Here is a 21506-nt window from a genome sequence, read left to right as displayed (position 1 = left end):
AAACTCTGGTTCCAAAAATTAGGAGTACTGTATCTATTATTATATGATTTTAGACTGTACAGTCAGTTGCACCTCCTGAGGTCAACACTATCTTTTTGTGAAACAATATTGAAAAAAATTTTGAGAGCTGGCATTTCCAGCTCACAAGAGAACAATTCTACTGCAACCAATGTACATTTCACATAAGAACTGCGAAGAAAAGATAGAAATATTATTGCTTATATGGAAGCACAGCAGCAGTCCCCCCCCCCCCCCCCCCCCCTCTTGCTCCATTTGCGAGTGGAACAGGAATTGGAATGACTAATACTGGTACAAGGTACCCTCCTCCATGTTTGCAGAGTATGTATATAGGTGTATATAAAAAGATAATTTGTCAAACTCTTTGTAAAGAGAAGTATGGTTTGGCCATATTTTAGGAGGAGCTCGTTTCAGCATCTTCCCGATACCTTTTTATACATCTTTGCTCGTCTCCTCCTCAAACAAAATTAGCCCCTCCTAGTGTTTGTTTCTTGGTTTCTAACGAAGTGAAGTAAACTCTGGTTCCAAATATTAGGAGTACTGTATCTATTATTATATGTATTTAGACTGTACAGTCAGTTGCACCTCCTGAGGTCAACACTATCTATCACATTTGTTTCTTTGCGAATTTAATAAATTCCTGAATCTCAACTTATGTCACAACGTTTTTGTCTCTGGTCTTATCAGTTTACTTGTAATGTCATAACTTTGTGCACATTAGCACTGCCAAGTGGGCTGAACTCAAGCCACCTTTTCTATTTAGATTCTGATAAACATTTTGTTTCTTTAGATGCCATTGTCTGCATGAAATTAAATGCTATGTCACAGCATAAGCCATGTCACATCTTGTGCTAATGGGCAATTTAAGCATTGCAATATCTTTATGTTTCACTTGGAAGCTGCTTCTTATTTACCACAACATGGTGTACGCATAATTTCATTAATGATGTAGATCCAGGCTGAATTATACGAAGGTATAATGATTTACAGATCAGTTATATTGTATGACTTACAGATATTTTGGCAACAGCAAAGTCTGGTACAGGTGGCTTGTATACTTGTGTATATACATCTTCTCCAATCGGCTTAAATAATTTGTCTCCAGCTGGTGCTCCTTTATAATTCAGCATATTACAAAGAGTGTCAACATCTTTATACTTAGGTGTAAGTCCAGCACGGACTACATTATCAGAACAGGCCATACATTCTACACAATCTGCAAGATAAAAGCTTTATTTTAAAAAAGTAAAAATAAATGAGTTACATTCCTAAAACTTCTCTGTGAACTGTATATTTTGGCATTTACAGTGTTTCATATTATTCGTTTTAAACTTTAATGAAAATATTGATGAAATCAATCTGGAGAATAGAGTACCTGGTAGTCACCTATCAAAATGATATTTTGCATTACTTACAAAAATTAAAATACAAATGGAGATGATGTAAAAGTGCTTAAGAATTGTTATTCCATGCATATTGCAATGGGTTTAAGAATTAAATGATTTTAGAGGCCTCAAATTCTTTGAAAGTTCACAAAATGTATATGATCACCAGAAAAAAGTATTAGTCACCTCTTTAAAACAGCGCAACAGTTACATGGAGCACTGCAGATGGTGTAGAATTGACATCCATCAGCCACATTACCCTCTACCGCTGACGTAAGTTATGGCAGTAAAGTGGCTTGTATGTGCCAGCAAGATGTATGGAATCAGTGCAGTAAGATGGATTCATGTGGAAATGTTTGGTAGAAAGAAGCTATTGCATTTTGTTGTGACTATGATCACACTACAAATACAGTTGCCAATTAGTTTAGTATCAATGCAAACTGTCCGATATTTCCATGAACCATTCACAGCCATGTCAGACAGCAGAAGAATAACAACCATAAAAATATCCTAACCGACATGGACCAGACAAATGTTGCACCTTGTAGGCGATGAGTGGTTTCTAAATGGACAAGACTGCTGCTGCCAGGGAATGGCGGCCCATCTGAGCCAGTTTCTGAACCAACATTGCAAATGTAACTGCATTTGGAGGACATTTGTAGTCGGATACCTCACAAATGGCAATTGCTCATATCAGCACATAAATTTGCACCTCTTCAGTACACTACACATCACAGAAACTGGACATCAGTTAATTGGAGACAAGTAAGCGGCTGATTGGAGGCAAGCAATGTATCTGACAAACTGTGATTTTGCCACTTTGCAACTGATGCAAGGCATTCATTGCACCTACAGCACAGTAAGGAATTTAATTCACAGAGCGAGAAGGGTGTAGTTCAGGCCAGAGGCGGTCCTTTGATATTCAGATGACTGTGGAAATGAACCACGATGTTTATTTTGCCATCTCAATGACACAGAGTCGACCTTTCTTCCACATCTCCATGATGAGGATATGCTGTAGACAATCCTGTCTTCCAATATCACAACAGCCGTCTTCATGCAGCTTCATACATGTGTTCCTGGTTTGATGAACACTCTGGTACACTATCACTTTTTGACTAATCCAATAAATCACCTGATTTTAATCCCATAAAAATGCCTGGCTTTATTTGGAACAGCAGGTGAAATGTTGCAGTCAACATCCCTGCAATCTGGTAGCTCTACAGGGTCTGATTATCAGTTAGTTGTTTCAGATGGATACAGCATACTTGCTGATTTGCTGATTTAGACAGTAATCAGGGCTAGAAGCACTGTAACATGTTACTGTGACATTATCTGTGTGTGACTAATTTTTTGTCCAGTGGGTTTACTTCACAACTTTTATGTAGCTACTTATTGTCTTACAACTGCACATTAAAGGAATTTTCAGTTTCACTTCACTGACAGCATGTCAAAGAAATGAAGACTGGACCAATGACAAAATTGTGCAATTCTCTCTCTTTTTTAAAATAATTATTGTTCAATCGTTTCACACACTCAATTGGATATAACATGTATGTGGTATTTCACAAATACATGTCATCTGTGGCTGATTTGTGTATTTCATATTAATGTGCTGTACACATTCCAAGTAACATACCTTGTGAGAAATAGGCATAGTTAACAAGTGGAGGGAAAACAAAAACACCACAACCATGTTTAAATTGGGAGGGGATGTTCAAGTACCAGTTTTTTAGTCTTAGCTTTTACTACAGACCACCAATTCAAGTTTTTCATAGGCTTGGCATAAACTGAATGAAAAATACCAAAAAGTAAAAACCAGCAGAAAAAAACACCCTTTGAAATCCTGAGATTAGAACAAATCAATAAAGGTTGATCAGAACAGACATTGTTAATAGGACTTACATAGAACATAATTATTATTTATGGTGATAACAACTGTCCAGATGTATATTGTGTGTCAATTCCTTCTAAATGCTGTTTAATATTATAACCTCGAAAGTTAACTGCGATGTTTTATTATTTATTTATCTACCTGAACCATAGGACCATGCTAGCCACAGCTACTCAGTCATAGTATGAGTCAATACGTAGTTTACAGAATGCCTATACAAAATTAATATACAAAAGAACTTAAAAAACTAATAAAATGTGAGGAGAAAGTTGTGAGAATAAATAACATATCACAGAAGAAAAGTTCTCAGCTACTGTGAGGAATAGTATTAAAGAAAGAAGTGTTCCACAAAATAATCTTTCGACTTAGATTTGACACTCCGGATTTATCATTCAAGTTTTTCAGTCGCTGAAAGTCTATTAAAAATGCAACTTGCTGAATAGCGCACGTTTTGCTGTAAAAAACTCAAGGAAGTGTTGTCCAACTGCAAATCATTTTCCCCTCTAGTGTTCACTGAATGAATTTTGAGCTGCTTCTGAATGAGTCAACCACAAACCTCGTTATGGAGTATATAAGGTGTTAAAAAAAAATTCCATATTTTAAGAGGCACTAGTATGGACCGAAACAAGAAATGAGTGCCCCATAAACATGCGCTATGGAAGACAAACCGTAAGTGCTATGAGTGCGGGAAAGTAATCTCATGGTTGGTTATTATGTGACGCACTCCGTACACCAGCTGTCACTTGGTTGCATGTATATCAATCTTACAATTAATTTTTGGTGACCATTCTCAAAGTTAATTCTCTGGTGGACCTGCTTTGCAGTGCCACTAAACCGTGATGTGTGACTTCTTATCCTCTGCAATTGAGGCAGGTGCCACAAGAAAGCTTTGATCTACAGGATGTTTGGAAATTCCTGTTACAAACTTCTAGGATTTGTAGAGGGGAGTTAGTACCAAATAACATGAATATGAATCCCTTGCAGGAAATATACTGCTTCTGTGCTACAACCGTCTGAAAACATGTTTGTTAGGTAGGTATGAGTGATTTAACTGTATAAAATTAATGTATATTTTCAAATAACATGGATTACGAACAAAATTTACATTACTGTACCACATCTAACTGCAATAGATCCATATTAAGAGCTACATTATGTTCTGGAGGTATAACAAGGTGAAGAGGGACAGGGAGGCGGAGTGGAAGTTAAAAGTGTGAGGGAAACAAGGTCACCAGATTGTGGTCATGCATGTCCTCTTTCACAGGTTTGCAAAATGAAGAGCGAGCAGGCAATTCTCCATTCTTTCTACTGCACTGCATCACAAAAGGCAACTACAGAGAGCTTCATTAAGTTATACCCACCATTCCGCAGTTCATTTTGTGAGTCACTGGCTGCAAAGTGTTTAGATATGCCCAGGTGTGTTTATTTCCCAGAAAGTTCCTTAAGGTAATTTCCCTGTGTATCTGCTTCAAAAACTCGATTTTTCTTTGTTCATCTTAAATCAATGGCAGTTAAAAAAAATGAACTGGACATCAGGAAGTTGTTTAAAAAACAACTTAAAGATCTCCTGATTTGCATTTACACCCACATTTCTGCTGCTGTAAGAGAAACATATGCTATACAACTGTTATTCTAGTTGACAGCTCTGCTAGAAGATAAGCTTTGCGATGCTTATATGTTTCCCTTGTAAATATTTGGTTTTTGAGTGTTGTTTGCCTATAAACTTTTTCGTAATTAGAGTTGCTGCTATTTCGTCATTCATGAAAGTTATTGTGCCTATAATTTGTTATAATGTGGAGCAATTAGCAGGTGTGAAGTTTTAGAGCTACCAGGAATGTTTTCTGAGTTTAATACTACTATTGCCAATTGATGCTATAATCGTTGCTGAAGAGTAGGTCCTTGAGGTAACTAAAGCTGCCAAAATTGCGAGGAGAAACAGTAAAAGAAAAAGAGAAGATGTAAACCAAGATTATGCTGCTGGAATATATTAGTGAAAACAGATGCGAGTCATAGCTCAAACTTTGAAGTGAATTTCCCAAGAATAAAATTTTCCAACATGCTTACCTATACATAAAAAATCTATTTGAGGTAGACATCTGAATATTTTTTGAGATGTTTCGAGGTACTGTTTGGAGGAGAGCAGAATTCAGACAGTAATGTACTATCAATAGGAATGAAAAATGAAATGAAATGACTGCGTGGAATTGTTGGCTGGCAGGCCACGTCCGGGGAATTTCTGCAGCCGAGTGCAAGTCTTATTTCAGTCAGTGCCACATTGGGTGACTTGCATGCTGGTGATGAGGATGAAATGACGATGAGGATGACACACTACCTAGTCCATGAGGGGAGAAAATCTCCAACCCAGCTGGTAATCGAACCTGGGCCCGCTACATGGTGAGCAAGCATGTTACCACTCAGCTAAGCTGGCGGATAAAAGGAAGGAAAATACATACTGATGAATTATAAAAAAATATCCTTAATTTTGATTATTGGATGTAAATATTTCTAGAATAAAAAATTGTGGCTGAAATGAGATGATTGTTGTCTACATTTTAGATAGACATTTGTTAATGTCTTAAAGTTACAAGCATCTAAGTCAGACAGATAGTCAGTGCATAGTTTCCAAGCATAGACCAGCATATCAATGTGAAGATTTTTTTTAAAGTAATACAGTCAACATGAGAACTTATACAGCTAAATGTATACCAAAATGTTCATGAAGAATCATTCCTATTGTCCTACACTTTTCATGCTACTAAGAGTTCACATTGTTTAGTTAGAGCCGTGTAAATTTTTTGAAAAGTGTTGTTATTTTTCCAGGTATTCACAGACAAGTTACCTTAAAACTGCACTGAATACAGATGTGAATTAGTAATAATACTAATGCAAGAATCGCATACTGCTTAAATATTTGCACACTGTTGTACAATCGTAAAAGGAAACTGATTCTTAGTGATCTTCCACAGCAGCTGTATCATTCTTCCAGGAAAGGCAACTTCCTCCGCCGTGAGCACTGCTTGCTTCTCAGTTTACAGACAGAGTTTGGAACGTAGGAAATGGGATATTGGTTGAAGTAAAGATGTCAGAACAGGTAATGAGTTGTGCTTGAAAAGCTCAGTCTTTACAGTGTTTGCTCATGAAAGACAAAGGTCCCGAGTTTAAGTCTCAGACTAGCACACAGTTTTAATCTGCCAGTAAGTTTCACAACAGCACACACAACGATCAAGAGTGAAAATTTCATTCTGGAGACTAAATCTGTCCAGTTCTCTTATGTAAGCAGCCGAAATAACTTCAATGGGCTAGTACTTATACAGCAGAGTTATATTCAGTTTATTAAGTGAGTGCTTATTTGCAATTGTTAAGTGAGTTTTTGTGTCAAATATGTTCCTATAATCTAGGTTGAAAAGTGCTTAATTTGCAAGAGTGTTGCTGTCAGTGATCTATGTAGTGTTGGTGGAAAATGTGTTGGACTCTTAAATGTGACATCATGCTGGTGCCTGTCACTGACAGCATATTGTAAAGCCATGTAACTGTGTTGTATTCATTTGGTGGAGGATTAATGAAAGACCAGAAAGTTACTTCCTTTCTCTCACCATTGACTGTGTTACTGGTAGCATGCATAAATCTCTTCCATTCAGGAATTGCTGGCATTTGTAGAGTGGACTGCAATGAGTGGAGCTACTTATCACAGATCCACAGTATACTTGCAAGATGAGTGTCAATATGTATGATGATATATGACTGATCATATTTAAATCTAACATGATTGCTCAGTCCCTCTTCCCAAATGAATCATGGACCTTGCCGTTGGTCGGGAGGCTTGTGTGCCTCAGTGATACAGATAGCCGTACTGTAGATGCAACCACAATGGAGCGGTATCTACTGAGAGGCCAGACAAACGTGTGGTTCCTGAAGAGGGGCAGCAGCCTTTTCAGTAGTTGCAGGGGCAACAGTCTGGATGATTGACTGATCTGGCCTGGAAACACTAACCAAAATGGGCTCTCTGTGCTGGTACTGCAAACGGCTGAAAGCAAGGGGAAACTACAGCCATAATTTTTCCCAAGGGCATGCAGCTTTACTGCATGGTTAAATGATGATGGCGTCCTCTGGGGTAAAATATTCCGGAGGTAAAATAGTTCCCCATTCAAATCTCCGTGCGGGGACTACTCAGGAGGATGTCGTTATCAGGAGAAAGAAAACTGGTGTTCTATGGATCGGAGTGTGGAATGTCAGATCCCCTAATCGGGCAAGTAGGTTAGAAAATTTAAAAAGGGAAATGGATAGGTTAAAGTTAGATATAGTGGGAATTAGTGAAGTTCGGTGGCAGGAGGAACAAGACTTCTGGTCAGGTGAATACAGGGTTATAAATAAAAAAATCAAATAGGGGTAATGCAGGAGTAGGTTTAACAATGAATAAAAAAAATAGGAATGCGGGTAAGCTATTACAAACAGCACAGTGAAAGCATTATTGTGACCAAGATAGATACCAAGCCCACGCCTACCACAGTAATACAAGGTTATATGCCAACTAGCTCTGCAGATGAGGAAGAGATTGATGAAATGTATGATGAGGTAAAAGAAATTATTCAGATAGTGAAGGGAGATGAAAATTTAATAGTCACGGGTGACTGGGATTTGACAGTAGGAAAAGGAAGAGAAGGTAACGTAGTAGGTGAATATGGAATGGGGGTAAGGAATGAAACAGGAACCACCTGGTAGAATTTTGCTCAGAGCGCAACTTAATCATAGCTAACACTTGGTTCAAGAACCATGAAAGAAGGTTGTATATATGGACGAGGCCTGGAGATACTGGAAAGTTTCTGACAGATGATATAATGGTAAGACAGAGATATAGGAACCAGGTATTAAATTGTAAGACATTTCCAGGGGCAGATGTGGTCTCTGACCAAAATCTATTGGTTATGAACTGTAGATTAAAACTGAAGAAACTGGAAAAAGGTAGGAATTTAAGGAGATGGGACCTAGATAAACTGACAGAACCAGAGGTTGTAGAGAGTTTCAGGCAGAGCATTGGGGAACGACTGACAAGAATGGGGTAAGAAATACAGAAGAAGAATGGGTAGCTTTGAGAGATGACATAGTGAAGGCAGCAGAGGATCAAATAGGTAAAAAGAAAAGGGCTGGTAGAAATCCTTGGGAAACAGAAGAGAGTTTGAATTTAATTGATGAAAGGAGAAAATATAAAAATGCAGTAAATGAAGCAGGCAGAAAGGAATACAAACGTCTCAAAAATGAGATCGACAGGAAGTGCACAATGGCTAAGCAGGGATGGCTAGAGGACAAATGTAAGAATGTAAAGGCATATCTCACTAGGATAAGATAGATACTGCCTACAGGAAAATTAAAGAGACCTTTGGAGAAAAGAGAACCACTTGTATGAATATCAAGAGCTCAGATGGAATCCCAGTTCTAAGTAAAGAAGGGAAAGCAGAAAGATGGAAGGAGTATATAAAGGGTCTATACAAGGGTGATGTACTTGAGGACAATATTATGGAAATAGAAGAGGATGTAGATGAAGATGAAATGGGAGATATGATACTGCGTGAAGAGTTTGACAGAGCACTGGAAGACCTAAGTCGAAACAAGGCCCCGGGAGTATAAAACATTCCATTGGAACTACTGATAGCCTTGGGAGAGCCAGCCCTGACAGAACTCTATCATCTGGTGAGCAAGATGTATGAGACAGGTGAAATACACTCAGACTTCAAGAAGAATATAATAATTCCAATCCCAAAGAAAGCAGGTGTTGACAGATGTGAAAATTACCGAACTAAGTCACAGCTGCAAAATACTAACGTGAATTCTTTACAGACGAATGGAAAAACATGAATGATAAATAGTTTAGACAAGAAGAGAATAGAAGCTTTTGAAATGTGGTGCTGCAGAAGAATGATGAAGATTAGATGGGTAGATCACATAACTAATGAGGAGGTATTGAACAGAATTGGGGAGAAGAGAAATTTGTGGCACAACTTGACTAGAAGAAGGGATCAGTTGGTAGGACATGTTCTGAGGCATCAAGGGATCACAAATTTAGCATTGGTGGGCAGCATGGAGGGTAAAAATTGTAGAGGGAGACCAAGAGATGAATGCACTAAGCAGATTCAGAAGGATGAAGGTTGCAGTAAGTACTGGGAGATGAAGAAGCTTGCACAGGATAGAGTAGGATGGAGTGCTGCATCAAACCAGTCTCTAGACTGAAGACCACAACAAAAACAATTGCTCGGGTTTAAATCTAGAACAGTAATCTGCTGTGATGCGTTACTCGACGTGTGTTGAAATACCTGAAGTTCTGTATCACTTAGGTGACCCACTTCTATTACAGCAAGAGTCAATTTAAACTTCTGTGCTTCTATAGATAGTGGGAGAGATGAGGCTGGGTTGGTGAATTTCATACCTTCAACGCTGCTAAAAGTATTCCTGCAGAGACAATGAAATCGACATCATTAAATACATATTGCCAGCATGTTACACTTAGGACAGGCTCTTCAGTGTGGTAAACAGTTGACAACACCAGCTGTTGACCGTTTTTTACATAACAGCTTGTCTAACAACTGTAAATAAGTACTCACTCAATAAACTGAAAATAACTGCACTATACTAATATGATCTCAGTGAAGTTACTTTGTCCACTCACATGAGAGAACTTGACAGGAAATGCTGGGGAGATATAGTCTGTGAACTGCAAAGCGAGCAGCACTCATGGTGGGAGAAGTTGCCACTTCTGGAATAATGTTACAGTTGCCATACAGGATGATTAAGGATCAATTTCCCTCTACCATTGTACAACACTGTGCAAATATTTACACAAATTCTGTCCATATGCATTTCTTGCATTTGTATTATTGGTAATTAGTATGTGTATTCCATGTAGTGACAATTCAATTTCTTGGAAATAAACAACACTCCTGGCATGTCTATACACTGTGTCGCCAGTGATTAGTAACACAAACTACAGAAGGGTTGGCATAACTTTGTGAAACACTCTGTAGTTGCTTGTCATGATGTAGTCCGGTACACAGAATGGGAAATTGCCTGCTCACTTTTCATTTTGCAGACCTATATGGGAGAGAAATGCATGACCACAACCCGGCAACCTGTCTTTCCTTGCACTTCTCACCTCCAGCCCCTCTTCCAGCTTACTACACCCCCACGACATAATTTATCCATTCTACTGCACTTAGAGGTGGTATAAAAATTTGATATTTGTCCTTATCCAATGTTATTTAACAATACACATTCATTTTGTATCGCTAAAACACCATTTTTTAAAATTGTGATTTTCCATCCCCTGCAATACGGAAAATATTAGCCCTAGAGAAAAAATAAATGGGTACCTTTCTGTAGGTAATTTAATGTAGTTCAATTCTGTACTGCAAAACATTTTTGCTACAAGTCACTGTTCTCGAGATATTCAAAAGAAACCTAAAAAAGTGACCTATAAATGCCACTCATCCCCATGCTCAAACCCCATGGTCAGGATTTTTTGTGTGTTTTTCATTACACTTCCCCTACCACTGTACAAAAATTTGGAACTACACAAATATTTTCCCTTTAGTTTCTTTCGTTAGCCGGACTAACACACCTAAGTTGACTTATATGCATTTTGGGGGATTTGGTGACTACAATCTTTATGTTAGCCACTATTTCACAAGTTGAAGATTTTCTACATTGATACATTTATCTTTTCCATGAGATTTAGTGTTGACAATATATAGTGGTTAGAAAGAGAGGCATACAAACTGAAGAGTTTTAATGAAAATCATTATATTTCTAAACCCAAGTACGTGTCGGTCCCATTTCATTTTAACTACAATTCGGGATATATTGTTTCTCAATTGAAGACTCAGAACTGTTACACAATCCAGCTTTTGAGATTTTCCAAATCATTCTATATGTACACCAAGGAGGTTCCTTAACATACCTATAACCTTCACAATCTCTGTCCATAGTAACTAATTTTAAATTAACCCCTTTGCAGTCACATTATTATTTTCTGTTAGCAGAAGTAGTAGGCAGTAAATATTATTAGAAGAAGAAGTAGTAGTAGTAGTAGTAGTAGTAGTAGTAGTAGTAGTAGTAGTGGTAGTAGATGTTCATTGTATTTAATTGTTATTCATCTAATCTAATACTGTGATCAAGTGACAATTTTACAAGCATTGTATGGAATAATAAATCAATTTGTGTAACAATTACAATGCTGTGTATTTATATTGATGCCTCGAAGCTTATTTCCAGGCATATGGTTTTCTTCATTGCCTGGCTGATGAGTATGGAATGGCAGTTTATGAAGTTCATCAATTAAAGCAAAGGCATGCATAATAAATATCAGGAGCCAAAATCTTACCACCAGAAAGATATGCATGTGGTTCATTAGGTCCTAAATATATGGCTTCCTCGGGTTTCAAAATAATATGATTGAGCAAATATATGGAGAAGCATCCAACATCTCCAGGAAACTGCATATGTAATCGTCTAAACAAATCACCATTAATCAATGTTCTAGTGTCATCATCTGAAATGAAAGTTTATTATCTCTAAAAATCATTTCTTTAATTTATCATCCATTCGCACAACAATTAACGAATTCAAAACTATCACATTCTGAATTTTTGGGTACCTACCTAATGTGTCAAGTCTTTCCAGCAGGTGTGACAGCTGTTTTTCTATTTTACTGGGTTCACATTTCATCAAAGCAGTGAAACATACTTTAAGGTTATACTCTGCATCCTTTTGTTCACTACATAAAAACTGAGAAGTTACTTCTAGCCCACAAACTTCTCTCAGTTCAGGAACATCTACAGGCACAAAGAATAAATAAATAAACAAGATACTGAAGAAGTCTTGCATAAACCACAACAGAGCAGAAAATATTATCTAAGATACTAAAGGATTAAAATATCCCCTAAGAAAATAAGAGACAGTATTTATTGCTTAGCAGATGATCAGTGAACTGTCTCTATTTCTCAATTAGGCTTTTCCATATGATGTTCTTAACACTGTAGTATGGAATCTGTTTTATTTCTGCTTTTGTCTTATACCCAAAATTATGCCAAGTAACATCACTCTCATTTTACACATTTACCTCCTCTGCAATTCAAGTTACCCATTATATATCAGACAACTTATTAAAATGAAGAAACACAGTAAGGATGCATATTATTCCTACAATGTATTAAAACAAATTACTAATCGATGGACTAGAGAGCGAAAATACTGTTACAACTGCGAATTCTGTTGGGTAGTGTGGTGCTACATATCAATCGTGTACTGTAAAACAGTGTAAAAGTTTTAAAATGTAGAAGAGTGCTAATGTTGCATTTGTTTGTGGTAGTTTGCATGTGGTGAACAATGTGGTTGAATGTCTTCAGAGTGGGACGACGATCTTATTAACTAGGCAAGCGGATTGTGCACACTCCAATGAATTGTCACACGAAGTCGGAGGAGTGCATTAGTTCTGGAGTAAGAGCCACAAACGGCAGTAGGGAAGCATTATCTTGAGGCTGCAGCTCTTCTATCCACGTTTGCGTACAAGTAATATGTTTTTGGAAGGGGTCCGCCTTGAGCAAAAGACTCTCTTTTCCCTTTTCTTCTATTGCCCAAGATATGTTTCGCTGAAGTTTCAGGATCATTAATGACTTTTATTTTCTTTCTATTAAACAACAGGAAAAATACCCTTTACTACTTGCATGCATATAAATTAAAGTTTTTAAGAAAATGTTTAGTAATCTGAAAAAGTAGACAAAGAATTGTACAGATACCATTTTATCACATACTGTGGTTTCCTGGTTCTTTTTTTTTGTGTTACATTTGTTTTCCTTCCACAGTTTTTTCATCTGCAACCATACAGAATGCAGTATGGAGAAGCTATTTACCTCAAAATTGTATACAAACTGTGACAACAAGATGCCAAACTCACACCCAGTGATCTGGGTGCGAGTTTTGGGGAAAAAAAGATAATTAACACACACACACACACACACACACACACACACACACACACACACGCGCGCGCCCGCGCGCGTGCGCGTGTGCATGGCAAAGACACCTCACACAGATTCAAAGCTTCCGCCAAGAACACATTCAACCATTTGTGGCGATATCTTAGCGACAACACTGACCAGAGAGTCTCCATGGTGGATTGGATTATCTGCGAGGCACACAACTAAGACATTTCAGTTGCATTGAGCTCTGTCATGATAAAGTCATTTCACTCAATATTGTGTCATCTATGTTTGTGGTAATTTTCCCTGTATCGGTAAGTGATTACTGTGACTGTAAAGCACAACAGCAAGGGCATTGCATCGGGCTGTCGGTGGTGCCGGTAACAGCTGGTGAGGCACCTGCAGCAATGCAGAGATGGTGACCACACCAGAGCAATCGGCCCCGTGGTTTGGATCAGCAGAATGTGTATTTACATCATTTGGAATTTTGGATGGCAACTCCAAGTTTGTGACATTGATCTGGCAACTCACTTAGCATGGTGACAACAAGTCATACTGACACCCCCGGCACACAATAAATCTGCAATAGCCATATCTGCAGTGATTCAACCCTATCCCACACTCCAGAAATCTACTTTGACAAGCAATCTATGATGAACAGCTAGCAGATAAAACCCCATTTCAGCTTAGGTGGCAGCTCAGAACTTTATTGGACATGACTCTGATGCTGGACACTGCATCATGGGCAAATGTCATACTGCCACCTCACCTCCAGCTTGCTATGATCGCACATGGAGCAAAACCACTTGACAAGAAGACCAGCCTTGTGGGTACGATGCAACATATTCCTTTGCCAAATGTTAGATTTCTTTCACCTACCTCACGTGGTGGACTGGGCCAACCATGGCCAATGACAGCCTGGGCAATGACCAGCCACTACTCTTGTAACCGACAACACTACGCTGTGCCCCTGCTGTTTCCAGGTCACAGAATTGCTGGTACCACACCCAGTTTGGCGACACCGAGAACAACTGCTATTCTCCCAGCGGGTTCCCAGACTTCAAATGCGGGCCACTGTAAATTCATCAGCCCGCACTGGGATGTCAAGTCGTACCTACCACGCAAGATGCACACCTATCATGTTGGCACACCAGATGGATGAAAGATTGTAAGTTCTGGACAGACCTTAGCTCACACACATATTTGTCATAGATACAGGATTGTATATTAGCACAGTTTCAGAAGATATGTTCACACAGCTCACTGATATGTTTGGGGTGCGCCTCAGTGGTACTGACAATTCTCCAATGTCTGTACATGGAAAAGTACATCATGTCATACATCTCAACACAGATTTCCAACGCCTGTGGACTTTCTAGGTCACAGACATCTGGGGCTTGACTTCCCCCAACACTTTCACCTGTCTCCAAACTTGGAACATACTGTGCTTCTTTAGTACACAACATGTGATCTCATCTTGGGGATTTACACTCCATCACCACCTCCTCGGGCGCACACCTAAGTGTACTACCGAGCTGCCTAGCTACAATGAGATAGCCTCACATTGGCTCAAAGTGCCAATTAAAGAAGTCACAGTGGAATTTACCACTTGAAATTTCATTAACAGATGGATAGTTCACTTTGGTTGTCGTTAAACAGTTACAGAACTACAGGGAGATAATTGAAATCCTCGCTACTTGACACTCTGCAACTTTTGCAGCCTCCCTCATGACAGCCTTGTGAAGCATTGGCACTGCACCTGAGTACTGCACTTATGTGCCGTGGCGGAGGTGGAGGAGATCTTGTCATGGGTGTTACTTGGGGTTTGTGCAGCATTTAAAGAGGACCTGAAGGCTTCCCTGGCAGAAGTCCTATACGACGAAGCACTTATACTTCCAGCAGAGCTCATCTTAATGACACCCACCCCAGACCTTGTAGATATCCCAGCATTTGTGGAATTGGTGGAACGCCACACTAGAAAATGCAGGTGACACGCCTATGACACACACTCCACCAAAAACCTTCCTCCACTAAGAAATATTGGACTGTCATTATGTCGTGCTACGTGATGACACTATAGGGCCAGCCCAGCAGCCACCATATTCTGGACTGATTCCAGTTGTCAAGTGCGTACCACACACCTTTGATGTTGTAGTCAATGGGAAAATAACAACGGTATTTGTCCACAGACTCTAACTGGCATGCATCCTTGGTGACCTTGGCACATCATGCCCTACTAATTTAGCCGCTACATGTTGACCACGTTGGTTACTCCCTTGTCGACATGACTTTGGCCTTCTTGCAACCCAGGATTACGGCAGTCGTCACTCTCAATGTCTGTGACTTCCACCTCAAAGACCTCAGTGTCAAACTTGTTGACCTCGATTTTCATAATAGACGTCAACTGTGAAGCTTCTCACACCCACTGCTGCAGTTGCCCACCTGCTCACTCATTTCTAATGATTACCACCATTCACTGACTATGCAGCATTATCCTGTCGTCTGTCAGGAGATGGTGTCTTAGGATTTACCAATGCAAACTGGTAAAAGCTGGATCAAAGACTCTTGCCTCCGTCGCGCAGGTTCAGACAAGTTCCAGTGTTGCCAATTTTGTGTTCAGATAAGTTTCTTTGTTGGCAATTATGAATTCTCAGTCCACTCACCGCTGCGTAGCTTCAGTCAGTGTCGAGCACTGTCCGTACGGTCATCTCTGTGACTCATTTTAGTGGTGTTTCTTTTGCAGCTTTGCATCAGAATGAGTGTTATTAGTAACAGATTTTACGAACTTTTAAGTGAATCAGTGAATAGGAAGAAGGACAACAATTTTTATTTGAAGCGATACAATATTCCCAACATCGGAGGTGAAGAGAAACTCGTAGCACCGGTGTCTGCTGGAAAAGAAGAAATTCATTATTATGTTTGTTTTGATGAACTGTTTAACATACTATATGAGACCCATGTTGCTATAGGCCACGGCGGCCAAACACGGATGATTGTGGAACTGAATTTTAGGTACAAAAATGTGACTGTTGAATCAATCGTTACTTATATGAGATTATGTGAACCATGTCAGTAAAAACAAAAAGCATTAAAAGGGGTGTTGTGAAATCTATCTTATGTAGCGAAATGAATTCACAATGCCAAATTGACTTAATCGACATGCAGGCAAACCCAGACAATAAGTTGAAGTTCATACTTATATACGAAGATAATTTGACAAAATTTCTTATTCACCACGCACTAACTTCAAAAAGGGCTGATGAAGTAGCATATCATCTTTCGGGCATTTTTACCACCTTTGGTGCCCCACGCATCCTTCAGTCTGATAATAGTAGAGAGTTTTGTAACCAAATGATTCAAAGTTTATGTGGGTTTTGGAGTGATACAAAGATAGTCCATGGCAAGCCGAGGCACAGTCAGTCTCAGGGATCAGTCAAACTAGCAAATCAAGATATCGAAAATATGTTATCAACATGAATGGAAACAAACAAAACTTCAAAATCGTCTGAAGGGCCGAGGTTTGTGCAAGCAATGAGAAATGGGGCTTATCGTGAAGGGATCAGATATTCACCATATGAAGCCATGTTTGGGGTACCAATGAAAATGGGCATTGTGACCTCAGTTGCTCCACATGATTTCATAAAAAATATAAACACTTAAGATGATTTGGAAACAATGTTAAACACCACTTCCACTGACTCACAGGAAATTGAAAATAATGGCCAAGGAATAGATGCCAGTGAATCAAGTACTGGAACAGAAGGAATGGAGGTAGAAAGTGTGGCTGCAGCAAGTGAGGAATCACCAATGACACAGGATTTGACGACAGTTAACAGGACACCGGCACCAGATGATGGTTGTGATGAGACGTTGACAACTTCCAACAATGTTAATAAAGTGAAACAGATCCGAGAAGCTGCCAAAGAAGATCTTCAATTGCAGGCAAAGAAAATGAAAGCAGCCTCACGTAACAAAATTTCAAAACCTCCAGCTGGACACAACATGAGGACTAAAGTACCAGATGTAGATAGAGCAAAAATTGATGCAAAATCTATAATAGCAGTTGCGATAAATATTCAGGATGACAAATTTTATCAACTTGGTACCAAAACTGTAAACTGAAGTCATTGTACACTAGGAACCAATTTACATTGTGCAAGGAAAATTTTATCAACGTCGAAGAAATAGCAAGAGAAGAAATTAATATATGGGAAGTGGTTGCCAAACAATCTTTTGTTGGAGGAGAAGGGTTCAAAAAGTGCAATAGCTTAAAAAAAGTGTTCGACTAAAAAATGCTTGTGTAAATCATCTCCCATATTATGTAATTCAAAATGCCACAATAGTCAGCCTTGTTGTAACAAAAATTAACATTCACAAGGTAATATTTTATACAACATTTTTCACTAATATGAAATATTGCTCATTATAATCACATTGGAATGCAAGAATGTTTAAAATACATACATTTACAATAAATACAAACTATTTCAATAAACTGTTAAGCTGATTTTTTAAAATTAATCCAGTTTTACAAGTTGGTATGGGTACATCCTAAGATTTACCAATGTCTCTTGTTAAAAGTTCGAAATCTATGCATATAATAAGAAATTTCAAACTTTTACCATACCGTAATGGTAAGCCTTAGGTTTCACCAGTTAATTCTAGGATTTACTCACCATTTAATTCTAGGATTTACCAATCATCTTACTTTTACAGTAACATATATACAAAACTGTGACTGGTCTTCAAATTTCTAAGGAATTTCTTAAAAACTCGAATTTATATATTTACAAACAGTGAAGGGCACTTTTCCTGTTGTTTAACAAAAAGAAAATAAAAGCCAACGGATGGTGCTGAAACTTCGCAAAAAAATGTCTGGTTAATAAAAATTAAAAAAAAATATATATATATATATATACACATTTTTTCTAGACCGACGCCTTTCAGAAATAAATAGTAAAACAAACTAAAGCAAACAAAAAAATCTCAAATATGTACTTATTTTGTTGTATTCTGATCTGTCAAACTGACATTTATTTTGAGACTGACAATTAAGTAATTATTGTAATATGTGTCCATGGAAATGTTTAATGTGTAGAGTTACTGTATTTGAGAGGAAGAAAATATGGCACATAGACCTGACGATTGTCATATTTATCTATCCAAAAGCATACTGCGCTAACTTCTTGGCTTCCAGCATTTACTGCCAAATTTGAGGATTAAGTCCAAGCTTTATCCACTGTCAACCTAAAAGCGAAGTAAATAATATTCAGCACTCACTGCTCAAGAGAAAAGGTAAGCTCAATAAAAAAATCAGTCATTAAAAAAAGGGGGACATTACATTCTGGCACCATGGTGAAAGGACCCAGAACAATTACCTCTGGAAGTAAATTGAACAGATGAATAAAAATGATAAATCTAATACAGAATTATTAAAGAAGATGTGTGAATATTAATTGAACACTGTTGTCATCGACAATCCTGTCAACAGCAGGATATTACAATGAAGCACACAAATAATTACCAGTACTACAGACAATTCAGAAGAAATTAGTTTTTCAATGAATATTAATTAAGTGACAAAATGTACACCTCAGAAGCACTTAAGAAGTTAACGAATCGAAAGATCGGTGGTCAACGATTACCGAGGCCTACAACGTTTTCATCGCGTCCAAAAAAAATTTCACAGCGGTGGACATGAGCAACATCAGCTGTGCACCTACCGACAGCAACTTAGTTTCACCAGCTAGTCTTCAATATCTCTTACATATTCCCTATTCTCACAGGCAAACAACCCAAATAATTAGACAACATTACCTCAAATTTCAACTGTCAAAAACATGTTCTCAAATTTCTGTTAACAAAACATTAACTTCGTCTTCACAGAACACACAACTTGACTCCAGGGGAAAAAAAGGGAAGAGCATTTATAGGGTTGAGACAAAAATATAGAAACATCATGAGAAATACATGCTTGAACATAAATGCTGATGCTAGCCAACCCTGCAGGTGGTGCAGTTACATTTGACCACAAACAGCAACTGTGCAGTGCCCTCAACTTAGCCGACAATTTTACTTGCCACTCTTGTGTTTTAGTTTGCAATGTGATTGTGTTCAAGTGGTTCTATTTGCTAATTTGTTGTTGTGTTCTTGCATGTATTCTAAAAGCGGAGCCGCAGAACTAATCAAATCTCTTTTCAGAAGCTTTGCTTGCTTTCTAATATAACGTCTTTGTGTAAACCATGAATTCCCTGCCCCATACACCCACTGTCCCCACGTCTCAGCCACAGATGGCCAATGTGGCGGATCAAACGCAAGTTTTTCAGTTTCATACTGAAACCTTACTGACTATAGTCCAACAACTACTGGCTGCACAAGCTGTGTTGGCCACACAACCACAATCAACCAACTAACCAGCCCAAAAAGTGCCGCTGACCAGTATACCAACTGTTCTAGCATAACCTCAAACACCGGAAAGAAGAGGCGGCACGCAAGAGCAGAGAAGGCTGTGAAGAAACATATTATCAGTGGGTAACAGACTTGCAGGGTATGACAAGGAAATGCAAATATAAACATGTTTGCGGTGCTTTATATTCAGACATTATGTAGGGTGATGCAATCGTGTACAATGTTCCTGATGTCAAAATCAGAGAACAAATTTTGAAACAGTCCGATCCATCATTTTAACAGGTAGTGCAAATATACGATTCCGGTGCCTTGTTGGAATAGCTATTTGTCGGATTGAGTCCCTTAGTTGTGATTGCCCCATTCCGCACCAGCAGCGTGCGCTAGCCACACAAAGTAAACAACCTTCCAGGCCACATAGACAGTTCGCTAAACAGGCAGCTACACAAGTGAACAGAATTAAGTCTTGCCCTCACTGTTTTACACGGCACAAATGCCAAGACATGTGCAATCTGTAGGTTTGCAATGGAACAAACATAAGCATTCAGCCCACTTACAAAACTCTCGTCACAAGGCCCATGTCATTAATTCAGCAGGATATTCCAAGTCTGCAACTGGCAAGCATGCAGTTTTGTCAGTGGCATGTCAGTCAAACAAACTTCTTGTTCATTTACTTATTTGTGGGAAACGTGGGAAATTTCAGTTGGACATGGGTGCCTCTGTCACATTGCTCAAACGTTACACACATGCACTGTTAGGCTCCCCACACCTGTCTGCAACTAGCACACAACTGATGGCTTATAAAGGACAAGACATTCCCGTGCTCGGAGCATGTATTGCTCACATATGCGAACAGTGACATTTACAGTGCTACAATCACGTGAGTGTGAAAACATATTTGATCTTGACTCTTTTGAATTGTTTGGCTTTAACATTCAGGACAATTTGTTGTCAGTTTCTGCATTCAGTGCCAGAGAGAGTGTAGCTAGCTTGCTAAAGGAATTCCCAGGACTCTTTTCTGAAGGTTTGGGAAAAGCTTTCAATTTTGTTGCACATATTTTGCTGAAAGACAATGCTCAGCTGAAATTTTGCTGAGCCAGAACTGTTCCCCATTGCATTACAGGACAAAGTCACTGTTGAACCTCAAGACTTGCAAAATAGCAGAGTTATTGCGCCCATATCAGCTAGTCAATGGACAAGTCCACTGGTTTTGCTCCCCAAACCTTCAGGTCACATTCACCTCTGTGCTGACTTTAAGTCTGCACTCAACCAACAAACTGTCACCGATACTTATCCATTGCCACGCCCAGAAGATCTTACGGACAAATTAGGCGCTGGATGCTACTTTTCTAAAATCAATTTGCACGACACATATCTGTAAATACCGCTTGATGAAGAATCACAAAAAGTGTGTGTAGTAAATACTCATTTGGGCTTGTTTAAATATTTGTGTTTGCCTTTTGGCAGTGCTTCCGCCCCCATCATATTCCAGCAGTATTTTGAATAGCTGACTGCGCTTGTGCCAAACTATTCAAACTATTTGGACAATATTGTAGTAGCAGGTCGAACACCTGCAGAAAATATTGCAAATTTACATGCTTTGATTCATATGTTATCTGATGCAGGACTAAAGTGTAAACTGGACAAGAGCGATTTTTCAAACCTGAGTTACAGTATCTTATTCATGTCATAAACAGTCAAGGTGTACATCCTATGCAGTTGCATCTGTTAGCCATACGAGGCTTGCCAGTTCCTTGTAATATCACAGAATTGCAGTCAGTTTTAGGAAAAATGAACTATTATATTTGGTTCATACCGAATGCGCGCAAATCATGTCGC

General features: G+C 38.7%; 1 protein-coding gene across 5 annotated transcripts in view; it reads right to left on the bottom strand.

Moving 5' to 3' along the window:
- Positions 1 to 21506, bottom strand: part of LOC124611465 (mannose-6-phosphate isomerase) — a 114302-nt gene that overhangs the window by 16133 nt on the left and 76663 nt on the right. For all 5 annotated transcript variants that reach the window (XM_047140248.1, XM_047140249.1, XM_047140250.1 and 2 more), the window contains exons 4-6: positions 11943 to 12116; positions 11666 to 11833; positions 1032 to 1234 (exon numbers count right to left, since the gene is read on the bottom strand). In XM_047140248.1, coding sequence (XP_046996204.1) covers positions 1032 to 1234; positions 11666 to 11833; positions 11943 to 12116 — 545 coding nt within the window. The remainder of the gene's footprint in view (positions 1 to 1031; positions 1235 to 11665; positions 11834 to 11942; positions 12117 to 21506) is intronic.

The sequence above is a fragment of the Schistocerca americana genome, chromosome 1 (assembly GCF_021461395.2).
Source record: "Schistocerca americana isolate TAMUIC-IGC-003095 chromosome 1, iqSchAmer2.1, whole genome shotgun sequence".
NCBI classification, from domain to species: domain Eukaryota; kingdom Metazoa; phylum Arthropoda; class Insecta; order Orthoptera; family Acrididae; genus Schistocerca; species Schistocerca americana.
Note: the sequence above shows the minus strand (reverse complement) of the source record. Positions and strands in the feature narration are given on the sequence as shown.